Raw genomic sequence first — 20,520 nt, 5'->3', positions numbered from 1 at the left:
CCCCAGGATAAGGATGATTTTCCTTTCTGGCTTGCCGAAAAGTTTGACCAGCTGGAAGCGGTATTTCCTAACACGACTCCTGGTGAAAAACACAGGATTCTGACAATTAGCATGCCAAAAGACTTGACCCCAGAGATTGGTGACTGTGAGACATGGGGTAAGACCTTTGCGGCAGTATATGCGAGGTGCTACGGCACTCCGTCTATGACTGTCCTTCCGACGGTCCTTAAACGTGAGCATGGGCCTGAGACTGCAGTTAAATTGGGTATGCGCCTGTGTGGCTCCTTTGATGTGGTTTCCGATCTCATTCTTGCGAAAGTTTACCGCATTTCAGGTGTCCAATGCTTTGCAGGCGATTCTCGATGTCGAGAAACCCCGACAGTTAGCAAAAATGATTGTGGCGGCTTATAAAACCGTGGGCCGCAATAGCGTGGGTCTCAAGCCATTTTCTACTAAAGAGAAAAAACAACCCCAAGGGCTGAAGTCAGAAACTGACGAACAGCCCAAGACCAAAAAACAAAATTGGCAGAAAAAACAAAAACAGGGTAAACAACAACAACAGAGACAGGAGTCTCGCCCTGCGTCTCCATTGCCTGTGCTCCCAGAACGTATTTATGACTTGCGCGACGATAAAATCACCTGATCGTTTTCAGGTTTCTGACCAACGCTCTCCTCGTTCTTTTCAGGACTCATAAGCCACATCGACTGGTGGTGGAGGTGGCGGCAGGGGTCGGGGTGGCTGGCAGGGACGTGACCAGCCCCACCCGAAAGACGGTAAAGGCAAGCAGGACGATTCTACACCGAAAAGACCCCAGTTTGAGAAAAAGAAAGTCACCGCTTTAACAGCGAGATATGCCACAGATAGTGAGAACGCAGCTTCGGAATCAGACATGGGCTGCGCGGCGGAGATTACCATAGTGCGAGAGGCCCTGCGTCCACTACTGACGGTGACAGCGACTGACCGTTATGTTGTTGTGGAGACAGCTGACACGAGAGTAGCTCCCCCTGATAGACTTTATGAAATAGTCCCGTTCATTGAAGGTGACATACAACGTACCATAAAGGGGGTATTTTGGGAGAATCTTACGACTACCTATGACATTTTGTTAGCGGAGGCTGACTGGCCCCCACCTTTTGTGTTGGCGGCTCCAAGAGGGGAGGAGGTAATCCTCCCTAATTTCGCGCACACTGTCTCGAAGGAGCATGCACTGAATTTTGCAGAAGAGTGGGCCAAAGCTCTTGCGCCGGCTCTGTACCGTACTCACTGTGGTTGGGATAAATTTTCCCCACACCACGAGATTCCTTTACGGTCTATGCCACAGCCTCAACCTCAATATCCCATTAGGCGCGAAGCTAAAGCTTCCATCGCGGATATCCTTGAACAATTGGAATATCAAGGAGTAATTGAAACATGTGTGTCACTGATGAACAACCCTCTTTCTACTGTGACCAAGCCTGACGGATCATATCGTTTGGTATTGGATTACCGGCATTTGAACTCGCATTGCCGTACCTGTGCAGTACAGAATACTCACGGCTCTGCCTTAGAGGATAGTCTTGTCCGTAAGCGGTTTAAAACCACGCTTGACATATCCAACGGTTTTTATGCCCACCATTTGGATGGTCTAAGTTCCCAATGGACCAGTTTTACATGCGGCGGCAAACAAAAACAGTTCAAAGGTTTACCGATGGGCTATAAGAATAGTCCTGGGGTATTTGCTGCTCGCATAGTCTCTCTCATGGAGAGAGTAGACCCAGATGCTTGTTCGTATGTGGATGATATTTATTTCACGGACGACGAACTTTGGGCACATCTGTGTCGAGTTGACCGCTTAATTTGTAGCTTTGCAGACTTCGGTTACATATTCAGCTTTGCAAAATCGCACATTGCAGAGTACACAGTATTGTTCCTGGGCTACGAGCTCAACAATGAAGGTCGAGGATTGGCTCCTCACTTCTTGGAGAAATGCGCTGGGATTTTTTAATTTCGGGAGGACATACATTCCTGAATATGCCTAGCGTATCAAGCCTTTGTATGCTTTGATACAACCTACTTTTACCAAATCATGCTGGCTGCCAGAACACTCAGCCATTCTGCAATCTTTGCAGGCTGATCTGCTCGAATCTAAATACCTACTGACTTGTGATAACCACACCAACCTGGTGATAAGAATCATCCCTGGGGCGGTGGGTTTCACTTACCTTACTTTTAACGAAGGAGACACAGTACCTAATGCCTACAAGTCACACTTGTACACTTTGGCTGAAATGCGATTTTCCTCTGTGGAGAAAGTCTTGACGGCAGTGCAGATGGCGATTCTTAAGGAACGTGCTCTGTCACAGGGAAAACGCTTGTTGGTGGTAACCCCGTTTCCTGCATTAGAAGCAGTTACGAAAGCCATTGTACCTAATTCTAAAGCTTTGCGCCCTCGGTGGATAAAATGGGCTGCATCATTGACGTCCCCGGATGTCACATTTATTTTTGATGCCTCCTTACGGTCGCAGGAGTTTTTGGAATATGAATTCGTTCATCCTGCACCTTTGGCTATGCGGCCTTTAGAGGATTTCCATTGCATCATATACACTGATGGTTCGGCGCAGGTTGCGCATGGGTCTAAACATGCATACGTTTCCGCTTGCGCCATTGTGGTAGGTGCCATGGTGAACGATGAGTTCAAGTCCAGAGTCGTGCACACGCAGACTCTAGGGGACTGCACCGCACAATTGGCAGAGCTTCGTGCTCTGATGCTTGCATTGGAGTACGCCGATCCTAGTATGACGACTCTTATTGTAAGTGATTCTTACTACTGTGTCCAGTCATACAATGAAAACTTGTTCTTTTGGATTCAGAATGATTTTCGTGATTCCAAGGGTAGCACAATAAAACATAAAATGATCTGGGTCAGAGTGGCTGAGCTTAAAGAGCAGTTGCCACTCGTGTTTGTAATTCATACTCTTGGTCATCAGCGTGTGGGAGTCCACGCTGTTGGCAATTTGCTTGCCAATGAGGCAGCAAAATCAGCAGTATCGACATATTTAGTTGCAGCAGTTACACGGTCCAAAAGTAAGATTGATGATGATATCTTGGCAGCGACTGAGAAGGGAAGTAAATATCCTAAGGGGTTCCCTTCGAAGTATTCATACCACTTAAGTCCCGATAAGGTTCCTTATGTGAAAATACCTGACGTTGGGGAGAGATTGATTCCCAACTCGGATCGCAGAAATACATTGATCACAGCGGCCCATGAAGGTGTTGCGTCTGCGCATGCAGGCGTTTCAGCCACTGTGGCTCAGTTACAACAGCGTTTTTGGTAGCGGAGTCTTTACAAACAGACGCATGATTATGTCCTTCAATGTGACATTTGCCAGCAGATTAAGCCTTCAACTGCTAAGCGTCCGCCCCAAACACAGTTGTTCATTTCTAATAAACCGTTTGGGTGTGTTTATCTAGATCACTGCGGTCCTTTTTCTTCTGATACTGCGTATAAGTACATCTTAGTAGCAGTTGATTCATGCACACGCTTTGTGTGGGTATGGCCTCACCGCAGCGCTGATTCACGGACTGTCATAAGACATTTGCGTGTCTTTGTAGCGATTTTTGCCTGTGGTACCTTCCATTCGGATCAGGTTCCTGCTTTCGCCTCTAAGGCGTATAAGGATGCCATGGCTTCGTTGGGGGTCCAAGTCAAGTTTTCGTCTCCATACAGACCTGAGGGTAATAGTGTTTCGTAACAAATGAACCGTGACTTAAAGCAATCATTGACAGCTCGAGTTATAGGCTCTGACAGGAACTGGCTGGCCCACCTCAATGGCGTGCAGCGTGCTCTTAATAATCTCCCTAGAAGGTCTCTGGGTGGGCGGACCCCATACGAAATGCTCTTTGGTATCAAGCTGTATGTACCGGACCTTGACGGTCTAGATTCGGTGGCTGTTGCTGCCTTCTTTGACGTAGATGAACATTGCAATGTTTTACAGAAACTACAAGAGACGCGAGACAGTCTTGCAAAGGAACATTTGCCCTCCAGCACGGATGATGCGTTGCAGATCCCGGTAGTTGGCTGGCTACCCCAAGTTGGAGAATTGATTCGAGAGAAGATCGAAAACAAGAAAGAGTTTGGTCCCTCTTATCAAAATCCAGTTCCAGTGCTTGGTGTGAAGGGCACAAGAACAGTCATTTTACCACCACTTCCTGGTCGTAAGGAAAACAGGTATATCTCCATTGACAATGTCAAGATACACAGAATGCCCGATTCTTCTTAGTATGACACCGACAGTCTCATGTCCTTCGATAGTGAGAAATTCTGTGTTGGCCTCGACTTCGAATCCTGAACCTGAGGTTGCCCTCGAGATGCCTGCTATTTCTAGTCCTTTATTGAGTACATTACCTGGTACTCAACTTGATGAAACTGACTACACTTACCCAACTGACTTATCGATGCCTGATTTACAAACACGTTTGGCCACAGAATCCAGATTTTCATTTGACACTGTTTCGCACACATCAGGAAAGCCTTCACGGATTACAGTCTATGCAAGATTATTTAAAAAAAAAAATGTGATTACCCCTTGGGCATATATTTGGCTGGTGCTTTTTTCGATTTACCTTTTTATGTCAATTGGTTTTGTGTTTTATTTTTTCCGAATCGTCAATGGACACTATGTCGAATAGAGAATATGTATTCGACATCTCAATGGAACATTGGCACCCCATTCCTCCTCGCATACTGCACCCAGATTGAAGAGAGACTTGGCTTTTGTGAACATCACTGCTTGGCCTGTCCTGGATGGGATTGTATGGGATGCTGTTAAATGTCAAATACATGGCCCCACTGAGGTTATCAATGTCCCTAATGTGCTTAGAGTTAACATGGGGGATGTAGTTTAACAAAATATGCGTTCTGATGATTGGGATGTTCAGGCCGTAGAAGCGTTGTTCTCTGATTTGAAATATTATGCTGCCTTTGATGCTGAAGATTTGTATTTAGAATCTGCTAATTATAGTGATTTATTTTGTTACCAACATTTTGGTAACCACTACCTACATAAAAGTAATTCCAGGAGGAGCACTGTGAATTATACACAATGGGAACATTGTCGGGCTCCTATACAAGGCAGTGTGAGTACCTTTTTGAAAAAGTACGCTTATTTTACTGATTTTAATCAGTCTAATCCCACATCATTTTATTTTAAAATGACAGAAAAGTCCATGTCCAAGGTTAGACTTACCGATACTAAATTATTGTACTCGAAGTCCTTTCTAGACCAGCTAGCTGTTGGAGGCTACGAGTTGTGGAAGGAAACAGTAGAACATAAATATGTTTGGGGTTCTTAAAGTTGGCAGGCACAAGGCACTGAGGCTTTGCACCGTGCATGTCTCATCCCGAATCATATGTTGTTTTTGAATTCTACCATTTCACAGACAACATGCTTTGGATTGGCTACTTCTAAAAAATTAAATACTCCTTCCTTCACTGATTTGGAAGAATATTCAGGTTGGGGTAATACTACAAAATTTTCGATTAGAGAGTTGCAAACTCTGTTGCTAAATTCGTCCTTTAACATATCCAGTTTGGATCCCAATGGTTGGTTGGTCTGGCACAGAAGTGCTGACTTGTGCCAACATCGTTTTCTGGGTTTGGCTTAAGGCTTTACACAGGACAGGGTGGATCCCTGGTTCGAGAGTGACCATTCTGTAACTACCTATTCAGTAGGCAAACTATGTCAGAATTGGCTCAAACATTCTACCTTGGCGTCAGTTAAACTGCATTTATCTAAACTGACTGGCGATGTTGATCTGAATGATTTCATAAAAGGCCCGATTAAAGGTAGATCTAAAAGATGGATATATGCTGTTTATAACGAACTCTGGAAAGCATCCCAGATTGAGGCGGCTACCCGCCTTAGGGCTATAGATCAGGCTAATTTAGAAAAAGTGCTTGCAGTGGTAGATAATAGCATTAACACGCTTTCTTCCCGCATTTACACGTTGGACAATATTGTGTCATCTGTTGTTGATATTGTGCAAGATGAAGTGTCTGTGTTATACCACGGTCAAAATCAATTGCGTTCTGTTATGCAGTTTGCTTGGACCCTGCAGACACTCAAGGCCGGGAAAGTTCCATGGCATTACATGAATACCTCTTCTCTATTTGCCCCGTTTAATTTGACTGATAAGTAACGTTTACTTTCAATGAAGGATGCTTCTTTTTCCATTTTACATGTTGAACGTTTGGAATCTTTACCATTTTCTGTGGCAGAGGCCACTACTGCAACGTGGCTTATCCACGGATTAATAACTCTATCGATTGCTCTTTTCGAATTTAAAAATTGTATGAAGTATTTTGCCATTGGTAGATACGAGCCTCTTGCTAGCTCCTATCTCCATGATGCCTGGTCACTTCCTTTTACATACAGATGCCTTAGGGAGGGCAAGGAAGTTTATCTGAAAGGTGAAGAATGCACTGAAACACCGGATCGCTCATTAATGTGTAGACATATCCAATTACACGGATCTTGTCATCAAAATGAGCCTAATTTACCCTGTGTTTTGAAAGGTACCCCCGTGCCCGCTATCGTTCCCACATTCACATTACTGGCAAATGGGAGTTATTTACTATTAAACAATGAGGATTGCTGTGGGTTAATAAAAGGCATTGCTTATGTCGTTACCGTCAGTGAGCGTGTGGTTTGCTGTAAAAATGTAATGTATCCACCCACGCATGGGAAACTGGATGTTTCCATCTGGCCGAGGATTCCGACCTTGTAAGCAGAGTTCAATAAGATGAGTCGCATAAGAGCTCTATTGTCCCAAAAAGAAGTTGCCCTCACATCTGCTCGTGAAACATTTCAAGTAGCAAGTAGTCCAGGTTTAAAAATGGTTCATATTATACCATGTTTGAATGATGCCGACGTGTTTCATTGCTATAACTTCAGCAAATTCGTCAGGGCAAACTCGGGGTTCTGAAATCAAGTTTTGTTTTTCTCAGTTCGATCCGACCTGATGGCTGCCCGTTTGCTGCATACCAGCAACCATCAATAGCTTAGAACAGCGTGTCACAAGATCACGCGCTCACTGGCGGTGCAATTTAAATTAATGCAACCGCTACCGGCAGTGCTCGGTCAGAAATGGTACCGACTCAGTACCTTAGGCCAGGGCCTCCTTCCTGCCGAACACGCAGAGCTGCTCAGATCCGCCGCGGCGTCGGGGCCTCCACTCCACGAAGTCTGGCGCAATCTCCTCTCGCCCGCTCTTGCCAGCCCCCAATCTCTGACCTCCAGTGAGGGGCCCACTCCGCTCCCGGTGCTACTGGCCACCCTCCACTCGTCCCCGAAAGGGCCTCCTGCACCTCTGTTCACCGCAGCCGCGGTCGCATTCCGCCCCCGTGGCGTCCTCCTCACCTCTGCAAGGCCTCCAGACCTTCGGTTCCACTGGGCGTCTGGTCCTCTCCTCACCAAAGCACGGACCGCAGACCCCGATCGCCGGAATGGGCGGCAGCGGTGCTGGGAATGAGGGTTTTCGGCGTCTCACAGGCACCCTCAAAATGGCGTCGCGGCCCTCACTGGGCGGGCGGGTCACAGACCTCGAACTTCTCCGCCGACTCGCTGCTCACGGCCCAGGACAGACCTGCTCCCCGACGGGCGTTCTCCACCCCATAGGCTCACTCTGCAGACTCGTGGTCCCCAGACCCACCGGCTGGCTCCAAGGGACCGCAGCTCCTCCGCCGATCACCACGCTGCCGCCGCTGTCCCACTGGCCGTCTCCCCTGCTCACCGGGCTTCTCATTGCTGCTTGTTCGCACGTCAGCACTCCGGGCCCCTGAGACTGCAGGACCGCTCTCCGGCCTCTCCAGGCGATTGAGACGTCCTCCCCCTGCCCGTGGCTCCGTGCCTCGATGTGCCGCACCTGTGACTCCTCAGGGGGGCGGGGTATCAATGCCCGTCCGCTGAGTCCCCGCTCTGCCGCGACCACTGGACCAAAGCCCGCCGAGCTCCGGGCCCCGGGAATCCGCTGCTTGGCTTCCGCTCCCTCGCACAGCTCCGGGCCTTGCTCTCGACCCTGTGGGGGATGGGCGTTCCGTAACCTCCGAGCCCTGCACAGCCCTGATCGCGCAATGTCTCTCGCCTGGTGGGCTCTTTAGTCCCGTTCAGCTATTTCCTCGGTTCCGGCAGCCCCCCAAACCGTTTCCGTGGGCCCTAGGACGCCAGAACCGGTGCTATAAGACGGCCGTCGGCGGGAGCAGCGAGATTACACGTCTGCTCACGCCGCATCTTGACCACGCTCCCCCCCCCCCCCCCCCCCCCCCCCCAGTGTGGAATTTAAATGTGGTTCTCACAAGACTTATGGGTCCTCCTTTCGAACCATTACATAAGTGTGAATTACAGTTCCTTACATGGAAAGTTGCTTTTTTAGTAGCTGTTACTTCACTTAGAAGAGTAAGTGAGATCCAAGCATTAACAATTCAAGAACCATTTATACAACTGCATCACAATAAAGTGCTTCTTAAAACAAATCCAAAGTTTCTGCAAAAGGTCATTTCACCTTTCCACCTCAACTAATCTATTGAGTTGCCAGTATTTTTCCCCAACCACAAACAGTTGCACAAAGAGCTCTACATACATTAGATGTAAAAAGAGCGCTTCTATACTACATTGATAGGACGAAACCTTTTCGCAAAACTAAACAGCTGTTTGTGTCTTTTTCTCCTCCACATAAGGGAAATCCTATTTCAAAATCAGGCATTGCAAGATGGATTGTTAAGTGCATTCAAATTTGTTACCAAAAAGCAAAACGCACTCTATCCATTCCCCTATGGCTCATTCTACCCGTAAACTAGGGGCATCTATGGAATTCCTAGAAAATATACCATTAGATGAAATCTGTAAAGCAGCTACATGGTCTACCCCGCACACATTTACAAAACACTACTGTGTAGATGTGCAGGCAAAACAACAAGCAAGTGTGGGTCAGGCTGTACTCAAAACATTATTTCAAACTACTGCAACAGATGCTGGTGGCCGCCGCTAAGGGAGAAACTGCTGTGTAATATATGCAATAGTGTGTGGTCTGCAGCCCATATGCCTCGAACGGAAAATGCTACTTACCAGTATGCATCTGTTCTTGGCATGTAGGGCTGCAGAACCACACACGCCCACCCGCCTCCCCGGCTACCTGTATCTGTTCCAGTATTATCTTATTTAGATACACAACACATGGTCATCTTCATATGTACTCATACAACTCCATAATTTGCCCAATGGCGAAAACAATCTGAGGATGGAGTCGATGCTCATGCACACTACGAGCTAAGGGAGGAGTCATCCAACAGACAAAGACTCTTCCAAGACAACAACAAAGTGTAATCATCCAGGCCCACCACCAGATGGTGATCTAATGCAATAGTGTGCGGTTCTGCAGCCCTACATACCAAGAACAGATGTATACTGGTAAGTAGCATTTTCCTTCCAACACTTCCATTAGATGCGCTCTAGATGCGGCTGATACTGCAGCTAGAGGGGTAAATACTAGCATCCTACTTCAGAGACATTCCTTGTTACGTATTTCAGGGTTTAAACCTGAAGTCCAGCAATCCATTCTCATTGTACCCTTTGATAGGAAACATCTTTTTGGCCCTGAAGTTGATCAAGGCCTCGGAAAAATGTCCACAGATAGATCTGTTTACCACAGTTCACAACACAAAATGTCCAAACTTCGCTTCCAGGTTCCCACGCCATATTTCCAAAGGCAATGCTCTATGGGTGAATTGGTAAGGGATATTTGCCTACACTTCTCCGCCTCTCCCACGAATTCCATTACTGGTTCGGAAGCTCTGGCAAACATGCCTTACATTGATCTTAGTAGCCCCCACATGGGCTTCTCAACCTTGGTACACCACCCTGTTAGAACTCTCAGTGGTTCCACATCAAAAGCTACATCTCACACCCTGTCTCCTTACTCAGAGCCATGGAGAAATCAGACATCCAAATACCAAAGAACTCAACCTAGCGATTTGGCTCCTGAAGTCAGAGTTTGGTTAACTACAACTACCACCAGACTGTATGAATATTATCAAATAGGCTAGAAAGCCTACTACTAGAGCCTGTCATGCAGCAAAATGGAAACGGTTTGTTGTCTATTGTAATAACAACATCAATCTACTTGATGCTTCTTTACAAAACATCTTTTGTTATCTGTTGCATTTACAGCAATCTTGATTGGCTTACACATCCATTTGTTTACACCTGGCAGCAGTAGCCACATACTTGCAAAATAGACAACACTTCTCTCTATTCAGAGTACCAGTGATCAAAGCCTTCATGGAAGGATTAAAAAGGATGATACCACCAAGAGTTCCCCCTGAACCAGAGTGGAACTCAAACATAGTCCTTACAAGGCTAATGGGTCCACCTTTTGAACCAATGCACAAATGTCAGTTACAATTCCTCTCACAAAGGTTGCTTTCCTCATAGCATTAACCTCATTAAGGAGAGTTGGTGAACTCCAGGCATTAACTATACAAGAGCCTTTCTTTCAACTTTACAGAGATAGGGTAGTTCTTCGAACCAACCCTGAATTTCTCCCTAAAGTAGTTTCTGCCTTTCATATAAATCATTCAGTTGAGTTACTTGTGTTCTTTCCTCAACCTGATTCTGTAGCAGAGCGAGCTCTACAAACACTTAATGTTAGACGAGCTATACTATATTATGTAGAAAGAACCAATGAGTTTTGAAAAACAAAACAACTATTTATTGCTTTTGTTTACCACACGAAGGCAATCCCATATCTAAGTCTGGTACTGCAGGATGGATTGTCAAATGTATCCAAACATGTTATGCAAAAGCAAAAAGAACTATGAAGATACCACCTAGAGCACAAACCACTCGCAAAATAGGGGCTGCGATTGTCTTCTTAGGGGATATTCCCCTAGCCAACATCTGTAAGGCAGCAACATGGTCTACACCGCACACATTCACCAAACCCTATTGTATAGGTATGTTTTTGAGCTAACAAGCAAATGTAGTCCAAGCGGTACTTAAAACAGGGTATCAAACAAATACACCCACTACAGGTTAGGCATCACTTTAGTATACTGCTATATAGTCAATGCAAAGCATGTGATCTACAGCTCACATGCCTCGAACGGAAAATGTTACTTAACCCAGTAAGCATCTGTTCTTGGCATGTAGAGCTGTAGATTCACATGCGCCTTCCTCGTCTCCTGTAATATTTGTAGTTCTTAATTTACATTCACATGCATGGACATCTCTATTCTACACTCACTAACTCCATTCTCAACCTCTGCGGGAAAACAACCTAACAATGGAGTTGATGCCCATGCGCATGATCGCCAAAAGGAGGAGCTACCTTATCTTGTAACTGGAAAGACTTCTTAGAAGAAAAACAACTTGCAAACATCCGGACCCAACACTAGATGGCAGGAGTATGCAAAGCATGTGAATCTACTGCTCTATATGCCAAGAACAGATGCTTACTGGGTAAGTAACATTTTCCTTCTTGTCACTTCGAGTATTTGTGAAACCATCGTTTGGAAGTAGCACAAAACTACAAGATTTGTGGTAACGTCCCAACGGGCTCTGTAGCCCCATATCCCCTTATAGCAGTCGCAATGTCATGCTCTAGCTACACCTTCAAGGGTGTATTTTGGCTAGTATATTTTTGACGAAGTTGGTGACGCAAAATTATTCCTTCCTATTGTTCCTCAGATAGACATGATACTCACAATCTTGCTTAACATTCACCATTTTATACAAATTCAAAACCTCGTGCTGCCTCTCTGATGCTGTTTCTATACCCTGTGAAGGATGCTTCATGTGCGATAAGTATTTCAAATTACCTGGCCATACCAGCTTTCCATCTTAAAGGCAAGCTACTCTTCATTTCTTTGACCTTTTCTTTTCTTTTTTTTTTTTTTTTTTTTACAGTTTGTTCCTGTCAATTTTAAAGCGGATTGCTTTCTGATACTTACAATTTGTACAGTACTCCTGAAGTAGCTCCGCAACCTAAACCTCCAGCTGGTCCGACACACCAGTTTATTATCTGTAAACATTGTTACTTTTGAAATTGGCCCTACTCAATTATATTCTCTATACCAAGTCGTTGTTGCATACCTAATGTGCCAAAATGTTTCAGAGGAAGGTCGAACAATAAGGGTGAATGCGGGCAAACCGGTCTAATTCTCTGCTGTATTTGTATCTTATCAGACAACTAGCTATTAACCCTTATTGCATCAATGAATTTCTGGCAGTTAGCCATGACCCACCAGATGAAATGCTTGCTGAAAGAACGAAGAGAATGTGACCTCCAGAAAGGTTGTCTTTCCGATCAAAAACCTTTTTGGCATTCAGGGAAAACATAGCATTTTTCACTTTGCTTGGCTGCATCTGTCAAATTCTGTGCTACATTCTGTTGTCTCTTGTTTTTTGATTCCTAATAAACAGTGTCTGATCAAAATAGATCAGTTCCTCTGGGACCATTTTCATTGTATTAGCCAACACTATTTTGAACAATATCCGCCTCCAGCACAGATATAGGTCTATAAGAGTATAAGGAACACAATCTGTCCGGTCTGTGTTCAGTTTAGAGATAAGAGAAATTGCTACTTAAGTCATCTGGATAATTACTTCCAGAAATATACAAAGTAGGTCTGGCTGTAAATGTTTGCGACCCCATTTGGGTTAGGGCTTTAGAGGTTTTCACACTCTGTATGGGTAACTACATATTTTCTTTAATGAGGAGGGAAGCGTTAAATCTTTACTGCCATCACCCCACATTGTACCTATAAATACATCTCTTGTCATTTGTTTATTGGTAGTCGTGAATACGTTGTCTTGTCGTTTTTATCACTAGGACATCGTTCAGCAGAGAATAATTCAGTTTCCATCTGGCTCTGTTCGTTCTGCCTTTAGAGGCTTTCACTTAATGTCCTTAGTAAATGTTCTTTGGTCCGAAATCTTTTTTTCTTAACACTTCGTACTCAACGCAGTAAAGATGCGGTCCAGCCTCACACACATTTTATGTGCTGCTGATTATTGTGTGAAATCTAGGTAGAGAGGGGTGTTTAATTGCCACATGTCAATTGTAGATCATCTAGCCAACTTTTTCCCTTCCTCACGATAATGGTTGAGCTTCCAAAGTTTTACTAAGTTTTATCTGTTGCAATGCATGACAGCATTCAGGTTGCCCCCAGAACTCAAGCTCTGAAGATAGCTACATAGATTTTGGTAATAATTCAGGCAGGAAGTGTTTCTGACCAAAAATGGATGTTCATATGTTAAATATGGAAATTAAGGAAAATTACTCTTCATTGCGTTTCCCATCGACTAACATCTACATACCTGCTTTATCTCTGTGTGAGTGTTCGACCTTAATGTTAAGATCACAGGCTCACAAAATAAACGCTCTTGGCACCTTTTCACTTGCTGAGGAGAAAAATTGTTACAGATATTAACTGATCCTCATCAATCTAGGTTGATCCTACTTAAGGAGATGATTCAGTTCCCCTCTTCAGTATTTCCAGCGTAGGGCACTCACTGTTTGATTGGGGTGATGAGCACCGTAGCATTACATATGATTATTCTGAACATGAGGTCTAAGTCAGACCACTTCACTGACCCGTCATCATCTTTCTGGAGGATGCTTAAGCCAACAATATTCCTCAACTTGGATTCAACCTCTAGTCACCACTACTTCCCCCTCCGCCCCCACTCAGACTTCTTCTAATGGTGAACACTCCAGTAACATTCTATGTTGCTTTACCCCTATTCCCATAGCCCACAAAGAATACTAATCTCTCTTCAAATGGTACCTGTATGTGACAAAAAGTCAGATGACCCAGCTACATGAAAGGTATCCTGGATTCAAACAGGACTACCCTAGGGTCCCTCCACATACCTATTTCAGCCTCCCATATCTAAGGAGGCAGGGCTAAATCTCAAAATCGCAGTGGCTGATTCACAGACGATAGGTTCCTCCCCATAGCTTTGAAACGCAGGCTAGCAACTATGTTCATTCAGGACCCACTCAGTCCATGATGATCAGAAAAAGAGCATTGTCTGCTTTTTTTTTTACGCTGTAGGTGCTACAGCAGTCCTCTCCGCTGTCTCCCAGATTTCACAGTTTTCTGGCATTTTACTGGTTGTTCTCCCAAATCTTTGCGTTTTAGATTTCTTTGCCTTCACAGTGGTGTCTGCCTTGGTCTCTTCGTTAACCTCTGTCCATGCCTCAGGAGCTGTAAACTTGTTGCTCCTCTTGAAGCAGTGTTAATGCAAATTGCTTTACTGTCATTCAAAGACATCGAGTGGCTGGATCCAGTGGTAGCAGATATTAAAAATCTGTTACTAAACCAAAGGACTTATTTTTTAGTGTGCATATTCAGAGAAATCCTAATTTAGAACAAGACTGTGAATCTCAAGGCTGATTTTGCCATTTATTTAGATTTTTCCAATTGGCTACTTTGTGTCTCCAGAACAGTGGTGTATAGCCACAATGTCTGTTGCAAATGATCTCTGCAGACCAGTTTTGCCTCCCTTTGCACTTTGTCTAGCCACTCCTAAATCCATGACCAGTAAGGTAGCAAGCAGTTGTTGCATGTTCACTTTGCTCCTTGTGGGGCCATCTGAATGGATACGTTGTTCCTTCTGGACCTGTTGTCTGGCTCTACTTATTTTTTGAAGGGGCCATTAACTTTGTCATTCGGACCTGAAAGGCTCTTGCTGATAGAAGCAGTTGTCTACTGACTCTTCTGATGGCCCTCCTTCTTTGCCTAACTCTATGACCTCATTACGGTTGTCTCTGACGCTTTGTTATAGTTTGGTTTCTGAGTTTGAGTTTCAAGATCTTTTAAAAAGCTTTCAAAGAACACTTGTGGTCACTGTTTCATCCTCTTTCTGTGGCTCTGCATCATCGACAGCATACAGCAGGTGTTTGACTTTAGCCATAGGTTCTGAGGTCTTCCCTTGCTCAACTGTATGTTGTTGAAAAACTTATTTTACATTTTGATGCCTTTTGCCCCTGAAAGGTCTCCCAAAACGCCGTTCCCCCACAGGGAGGTGTCTGTTTCAGTAAGAGCGTCCAATTGGAAGCTTCTTGATATCAGAACCATATGTCAGTGCAAACCCCCAACAAAGGTGACTGAAAGTCTTTTTCGTACCAAATGCAAGTTATCCAGCCCACTACCTGTGATGCAGAATGGTGCCCTTCTCGAATCACTTGGGATAACTGCAGTGTCTATCAGCAGTTCAACAGTCATCACAGGCATCTTACAGTGGCCTAGCTGACGCCTGCTCCTTCTAGCTTCACATTTCTGGTAGTTCTTTTGTGTTTTATTATGACTGTTGCTGCTTTCATACAGTTACAGGAGACTAGTGTAGCAACTCAGCCACTCTGCAAAACGACTTTGACACTTGCCTAGCTAAATTGTGATTGGACTCACCGGTTAGCCTTAACATAGCAGGCTTGAGCCACCAATGGTTACTTAAAAATGGGTTTTAAGAAGGAAATCGATATATTTTTCAAAGTGCTGCTTCCTGACTGGACTCTCTACTTAATCTGCGGCCGTGAATTTTCCCATTGTTGCCTCTACCCACACTGCATGGACTATACAGACTTCCTAGAACGAACCAGATACTTGGCTTTCCTGGTAGCGAAGGTGCTCTCCTTGAAACACTTGCTCAGCGACTCTCTTACCTGGTTCACGGCTCAGTACTAAACAGGAGCACTACTCATATACGTTTTTTTCAGCGTTTTCCCGCTGCTGGTCCCTCAGCTGCTGCACTTGCTGGCCTCCACTGAGCACACCCTCTTCACTCTTTAATGGGAGATATTACTCATTCTGTGTCCTTGTGGCCCACTTAGTCTGTGGCCCCACTCTAACAGGCCTCACTGTTGCCTTTGGATGGATCAGATACTCAGCTGCTCTGTAAGCTGCCATACTTTCCTACTATCTCCTCAACACGTCAACCCTCCACTATCCCCCATGCTTCTCGAAAGCAGCTCTGGTTCCTTGCCTTGACAGGTTATCCTAAACTGACTCTATCGGTCTTATGCCAGCTGCACTTTCAGCTCAGTTTGTGCTGTCCAAACCCAGCTCACTTCTGCTGCATCCATACTTTGTTTTGCTGGGCACCATTGCTTAGTGCCGCTGGTGAAGATATATGTTCTACCTGCCTTTATCCTTGCTAAAGAGCAGGCTCAGGATGGAGCTCGGCACCTCACAGCTGCCGACATCTTGCCCCACCAGAAGTTTCCCTGCTAAGTTTGTTTGAAGTGAAATGATTTGGTTAGCCAGTTAAATGCAAAGCCAAAAGTATGTCATGATTTTGTTTTGCCTAGGGGATTCATTACTTTAAGATGAACTCATTTGAGTACTAGATTTGAACATTTCTAATTTGTATTAGTCCCGATTTCAGTTCAGGGGCTGCCTTATTTTACATAATTGTGCAGTATAGCTCACAATATTTAGAACTCCTACCAAAATAAGGCAATCTTGAACGGTCCTTATTGTTTACTTTTTTTCTTTCATTTTACAGAGTTTGTGGATGCACTTAGATGTTTGCAATGAGCACTGTGGCTGGAATGCCTCAGTGTTTTGGATACAGATGCATAGGACTCCATAGTAATCGTATTTATCAAAGACGAACGTCATGAGCATGGTAATCCCTTTGCGGATTGATACTACAGAAGCGTCCTATTCGGAAATGGCAGCAGGATCAGAGTGAGTATTTCTACATATTTGTATGTGTGTGTAACGTTTTGTACACCTTCGCTGGTTTTGATTGCCATGTTTGCTGCTTGTCCTTTCTATTTTGATTTTATTTAAGGATATACTCTTTAATATAACCTACTATTCTGAAAAATATTATCTGTAAATTAAGAGCTGAAAATGTTTTATTAAGCTGCTCACCTCATGGTCCTGGTGAAATGGCACTGGCATCCCAGACACCCTTACTGTGGCAATTGATTGGCAGTTCTTTGCTTCAGTTTAGGTAGCTGAAATCTCTAAACATTAGTCTCTACACTTTACTTTGCTATGCCAGTCTGCATCACATGTGTAGCTTGCATTCCTCTGATATTTTTGCTAGAGAAGTGTGTATTTCCTATATGGCATTTTTCTCAGAATATCATGCTATAACATTTTCTGAAGTGTCCATCACGTGTAAAGTAAAATCTGAAAATGATTTACATGTATCCTGTACCTCCATGTATCATCAATAATTCAATTTTCCAGAAAAAGTCCACAACGTCAGTGAGAGGCTGAAAGGGGATTTGGTTTAGAGGTGCGGAATGTTCAAAACAGTCCCTCTGGAGTCTGCTGCTGTTTGTTACCCTACAAGGAAAGCTAGTGTGGCTACTGTCTCAACCTACATGTCTTTCGAAATTAGTTTTGAAACTCCATTGAAAATGGGAACATCCGTCAATTCATTCCTGCTGACCCTGTCAGCGTCCAAAAGTCTGATGTTGAAATCTTCTTGGTTCAAGAAAACAAGGCACTGCCAGTGTTGGCTGAAGGACTCTACATAGAAGAACGGGAAGCAGGGGATTCATTTTCTGTAGAGAAACAATACATTAGAAGAACGTCTGTTGACAGATACGCTTCTGATTTGAGCAAAACACCTCTGTTCGAGGCATATGAGCTGCAGATTCTACACTTTGCATTAGATCGCCACCTGGTGTTGGCCTCGGATGATTGCATGTTGTTGTCATCTTGGAAGAAGTCTTTGTAGTCACGAGATAGATGACTCCTCCCGTGGACGATAGTGCGCATAGGCATCGGCTCCATCCTTATGTTGTTTTTTTCCGCCACTGGGTTCGGATGCAACTTTTCCGCTCCGGTTCGAAAATCTACTTTTCAAAGACTTCAACGCGTAAAAACTTCTAAAAACAAACTTTAACTTCAATATACATAGACTCGACCTCATCACTTCGATTCCAGTCGTCGACGCGGGCAGTTGGGCCTACCCATGTGGTGAGGCCTACAACTCATGGAAAGGACACTATTCAAAAAATGCCCCGTGTGTGGAGCAAAATTTCCACACAGCGACCATCACGAGGTGTGTAACCTGTGTTTATCACCTGAACACGACGAGTCGAGCTTCACAGCTTGTGCGTCCTTTCGATCCAAGAAGACCATTCGAGATCGGAGTGCCCATCGACGCGACATGCAGAGATCAGATCCGGAACCGGTGGATAACTTCAACGAAGGTCCATGTGTCCCCGAGGAAGATTCCGATGATCTCCAGATCGTATCTGAGGCATACGACTCCGATGACTCCATACCATCAGGTCAACGCGTGAGTACGACTGCCCCTACCCTAGCCCCAACCCATAAACCAAAAGGCTAAGGTCAAAACTCCGCCTTCGGGGCCCAGTCTAGACCGAGACATTGCTTAGAAAGCCCCGCCATCGAGCCCGAAAAAAATATTAAAGTCTTCCGGTAGCTCCACACCGAGCAAACCGCACGTGCCGATGCTACCAGCTCCCTCAGCACCAAAACCGAAAGATGTCCCGGTTCCGAAAAAGACTCAGAAACCGTTGACTCCTACACAAAAGACGGCACCGAAACCAATGAAGCCTGCTTCCACCCCAAAATCTTCGGTGCCGAAACCCACAAAGCCTGCTCCCGATGCCTCCAAGCCCTCAAACCAGGCCTCGACCATGAAAACAATACCTTTGTTGCCGAAAAGTATGCCAAAAGGACTATACAACAACTCCTAAGGCTAAAGACAAGCAAAAACCAGGCCCGGAGCCGAAAAAAATCGGCGCCGAAAGCAATTTCTCAAGAAGAAGAGCTTTTTAGATCTGATCCTTTGCAAAAAAGGATATACATAGATCCAGAAACAGGACATGTTTCCACCACACGACACAGGAAGAGGAAGTCAGATACAGCACCTACACCTCCAGTGCCTGTCAAGAAGAAGGACTCTGCCACATCTCCTATGCACCCTTCTTCTCCTGTATCTCCTTCTCCTGCTCTCCCTTTAAACATTTCACCTTAAAATTCTCCTCCTCATTCTCCACAACATACACCTCCTCAGGATGCTGATAGGATCAGTATAGCATGGGGGGAGGGAAAGACCCTGATGACCCTTTTCCCTACCCAGCAGGTTCAGCAGACTGGGAATATCCAAACCCACAGGATATACCGGATACTCCTGACCCACATATATATCCATCTAAACCTTCTCCCCCAGAAGACAATATTGGGTTTGGACACTTGGCTGCCATCTATCACAATGTCACCGTGCATTCAGATGAGGCAGAAGAAGATTTTTTACTAGACACTTATGAACAATCCCCAAAATCTGTGCAAATACTGCCAATGATTAAAGGAGTCATTAAACATGCACCAGAAGTGTTTAGAGATCCTTTAAGAGCTAGAATCATAAACCCAAGGATAGAGAAAAAGTACAGAGCAGCTCCTGCGGATCCTGCTTACATTAAAGGAGAGCTACCCTTAGATTCCCTAGTAGTTTCAAACGCTAGGAAAAAAGCAAATTCCCAAACATCAGGCGAAGCACCACCTCTTTATAAAGAATCAAAGATCTTAGATGCTTCAGGGAAAAGAATAGCTGCATGGCGCATTGCTAACACACAAGCTCTCTTCGCAAGATACAACAGGGCTCACTATGATCAGCTAGAGAAGCTCTTACAACATCTACCTGACCAATATAAGGCACAAGCAGATGACCTCATACCAGAGGGTAAGCTTATATCGAATGCCTCCATTAAATGTGCACTAGATGTAGCAGATACTGCATCCAGGGAAATAAACACCAGTGTCCTCCTTAGACGTCACGCGTGGCTACGCATTTCTGGATTTAAGCAAGAGGTACAGACTACTATCTTAAATCAACCATTCAACCAACAACAATTGTTTGGTCCAGAAGTAGACACAGCTCTTGCCAAAATGAAAAAAGCACGGACACAGCCAAGTCTATGGGTGCTCTGCAGTCTACCCAAGCGAGAGGCTCCTTTCGTCGCTCCTTCTACAGAGGAGGCTCAAAACAAGCTGGAGCAGACAATTCAGCTTCCTTTAAGACAAATACACAAGCATCCTCTAATAAAGGATACTTTAGAGGGGGCTACAGAGGTAATAACAATAAGGAAAGAGGTCGAGGTAACAACAACAATCGATCCTCTTCCACCACTAAACAATGACTTCCTTCAGCTCCCCCAACAGCATACCACTCCTGTAGGGGGGAGATTAACACAGTTCCTACCTGCCTGGAATTCCATCACAACAGACAAGTGGGTAAGACAGATTATCCAGTATGGTTCTGCCTAGAGCTTACAGCTTCCCCTCCAAATATACCACCCAGACAGCGTCCAATGCCCACAGAACATCTAACGGTGCTCCAACAAGAGGTTCTCTCATTGCTGCAAAAAGATGCAATAGAGATAGTTCCATTGCAACATCAAGGAACAGGGGTCTACTCACTCTACTTCCCGATACCCAAAAAGGATGGGACACTAAGACCAATTCGAGATTTAAGGCCTCTCAATGT

General features: G+C 44.8%; 1 protein-coding gene across 6 annotated transcripts in view; it reads left to right on the top strand.

Annotated features, from left to right (window-relative positions):
• KMT2E (lysine methyltransferase 2E (inactive)) overlaps window positions 1-20,520 on the top strand; it is a 2,078,550-nt gene that overhangs the window by 198,393 nt on the left and 1,859,637 nt on the right. For 5 of the 6 annotated variants that reach the window (XM_078680502.1, XM_078680521.1, XM_078680476.1 and 2 more), the window contains exon 3: window positions 16,546-16,730. In XM_078680502.1, the coding sequence (XP_078536628.1) occupies window positions 16,660-16,730 (71 nt within the window). In that variant the 5' untranslated portion in view covers window positions 16,546-16,659. Of the gene's footprint in view, window positions 1-3,975; window positions 4,209-16,545; window positions 16,731-20,520 lie in introns of those variants that run through there. The other variant, XM_078680484.1, reaches the window with a different exon arrangement.

The sequence above is a fragment of the Lissotriton helveticus genome, chromosome 1_1 (genome assembly GCF_964261635.1).
Source record: "Lissotriton helveticus chromosome 1_1, aLisHel1.1, whole genome shotgun sequence".
NCBI lineage: Eukaryota > Metazoa > Chordata > Amphibia > Caudata > Salamandridae > Lissotriton > Lissotriton helveticus.
The sequence above is the reverse complement of the archived record's forward strand: the minus strand, read 5'-3'. Positions and strand labels throughout refer to the sequence as shown.